General features: G+C 38.6%; 1 protein-coding gene across 5 annotated transcripts in view; it reads left to right on the plus strand.

Moving 5' to 3' along the window:
• Positions 1-540: 540 nt before the first annotated feature.
• LOC106582636 (RNA-binding protein 39) overlaps positions 541-2,402 on the plus strand; it is a 51,338-nt gene continuing 49,476 nt past the window's right edge. For 4 of the 5 annotated variants that reach the window (XM_014165880.3, XM_014165881.3, XM_082967338.1 and 1 more), the window contains exons 1-2: positions 541-993; positions 1,459-1,521. In XM_014165880.3, coding sequence (XP_014021355.1) covers positions 1,471-1,521 — 51 coding nt within the window. In that variant the 5' untranslated portion in view covers positions 541-993; positions 1,459-1,470. Of the gene's footprint in view, positions 994-1,458; positions 1,522-1,703; positions 1,768-2,402 lie in introns of all 5 variants that reach the window. The other variant, XM_014165882.3, reaches the window with a different exon arrangement.

The raw sequence follows: 2,402 nt of genomic DNA on the forward strand, positions 1-2,402 counted from the left end.
TCACTGTAACAGTTACTGTAAATTGGACAGTGCAGTAAGATTAACAAGAATTTAAGCTTTCTGACAATATCAGATATGTCTATGTCCTGGGAAATGTTCTAGTTACTTACAACCTCATGCTAATCGCATTAGTCTACGTTAGCTCAACTGATCCTGAAGAAGTTAAAGAAATGTAGCCAATTTATTAATTACTACATTTAACTAACATTAGATAGTTAATCCAGAGATTACCTTTGCCTCGGTTCGGCAGTCTCATCCAGATCATCATGGCATTTGTAGCTCTTTATGATAGCCACATTAGCATCTAATTAGCGGTTCATTTTTTTTTTGTGGGGGGGGGGGAAATACAGGCGAATATATCGCTATTTTAGAGATATACACGGTTATCAAAACGTCATGCCAGGGTAAACCTACCTACATGAAACACAGCCCTTATTCTAAGTGTTTCTATAATCCCCTATGGGAAAAATGAATGGTGGAAAAACGATTGGAACCATTTTCTTGTTTGACCTCTAGGTTTTATGGGTATTATGACTCATACTGTGGTACTCTATTGAGTCTTAACATAGTAATCAATGGTTTTGTCCTTTCATGTACAGAATATTGATACATACTGTACCATAGATCTGGCAGACGACTGCAATGAATTTTGTCTGGAACGCGACCACAGATTATTTATAGCATGCGTCATTAGATGAGCACGGGGAAAAGAAGCAACAACAGTTTTTCGCACTCATACATTTTTCTCAGCACATCAAGGTTGTTTATATTGTCTGTTTACATAGTGTATACTGTTTTTGGATTAAAAAAATGTACCTTTGAAGTTACATGTAGCCATTGTTAGTTTGTGTTAGCAACGTGGAAGAAAAGAGATTCGTAGCTTCAAAACGAGAGGCCTGCTAGCTACTGTTTGCTTGTTGCAACAAGAACAAGCTACAAGAAACCCTCACGAGTTGGTCTTGTTTGAGCAGAAACGTTTTCAACAAATTTCAGGTACGTTAATGTTCGCTACTTGTATATCTGAACGTTTACGTTGTATAACTAGTTAATTAACTTGCATACAGTATCTTAGTACAGTAACTATCTACTTCGTTTGTGGTCATAGATTGCTACAGTAGTTACCTCCCCTGTCCATCTGTGCTAGCTAGCTAATGTGGTCAAGTCAAATAGGGTCTTTGGTCAAATTAACAACCTTAGCTAACCAAGATTAAACACACAGGCCGGTCGGATTTAACTAGCTAGTAATGTTATGTGGAGTGAACTGAAACGTAACTGTTCGCTAATTAACTAACTATGTTAGCAGCATGTGTTGGCTAGCTAATGATAACGTAGGCAGCAAGTTGTGGTGCAATAAATGCAAACAAACTTGCATCAACGGGGTGGAAATCCACGGTTCTCGTAAGACTAACGTCGTTTATTATGACCGTGTTTAAATTATGTTTATCTTCCCCATTCTAGTGCTCAATCATCATGGCTGATGACTTTGACATAGAAGCAATGCTTGAGGCTCCATATCGAAAGGTGGGTTTTGGCCTAAGGTATTGTTTGTGATTGTTATGCACTTTATTGTAAATACTGTGGTGGTCTATGTCACTTCTTTGCCCCAGACCCAACATTTCTAGCCTATTCTATGTGTGTTTCTGATGTGATGCTGCAGTTCCTTTTCAGACTATGAATAAATGCCCATCTATCTCTTTTTGTAGACTTGCCTAACGATATCTCACCTCTACTTCCATGAATTCCAGTGTGATCTGTCAAAAAATGAAGGTAGTAATTGCCCAATGTATTGCTGTTCTGTGGTCCCCTTGGTAATGTAATTGTGGTCATTGAATGGCCAGTCTACAAGGCGAATGCAGTGGATGCACAATAACATTTAATTGAGGGACTGTGTTCTTGATCAGGCCTAGTTGGCATTTTCCTTTATCTCAACAACTTGGCTAATGTTTTGTGCATGGACTATGCCGAACCTGTCAGCAAATGCCTAAACCATCTTCTGAGCATGTGGGTGTTAACCTCTATGGGCTAGGCGGGACGAATTCGTCCCACCTACGTAACAGCCACCTGTATCCAGTGGCGCGATTTTTGAATCGTTTGAAATACTATTACTTCAATTTCTCAAACATATGACTATTTTACAGCTATTTAAAGACAAGACTCTCGTTTATCTAACCACACTGTCCGATTTCAAAAAGGCTTTACAACGAAAACAAAACATTAGATTATGTCAGGAGAGTGCCCAGCCAGAAATAATCAGACACCCATTTTTCAAGCTAGCATATAATGTCACCAAAAACCCAAACCACAGCTAAATGCAGCACTAACCTTTTATGATCTTCATCAGATGACACACCTAGGACATTATGTTATACAATACATGCATGTCTGTTCAATCAAGTTCATAT

Source organism: Salmo salar, chromosome 22 (assembly GCF_965601325.2).
Source record: "Salmo salar chromosome 22, fSalSal1, whole genome shotgun sequence".
NCBI classification, from domain to species: domain Eukaryota; kingdom Metazoa; phylum Chordata; class Actinopteri; order Salmoniformes; family Salmonidae; genus Salmo; species Salmo salar.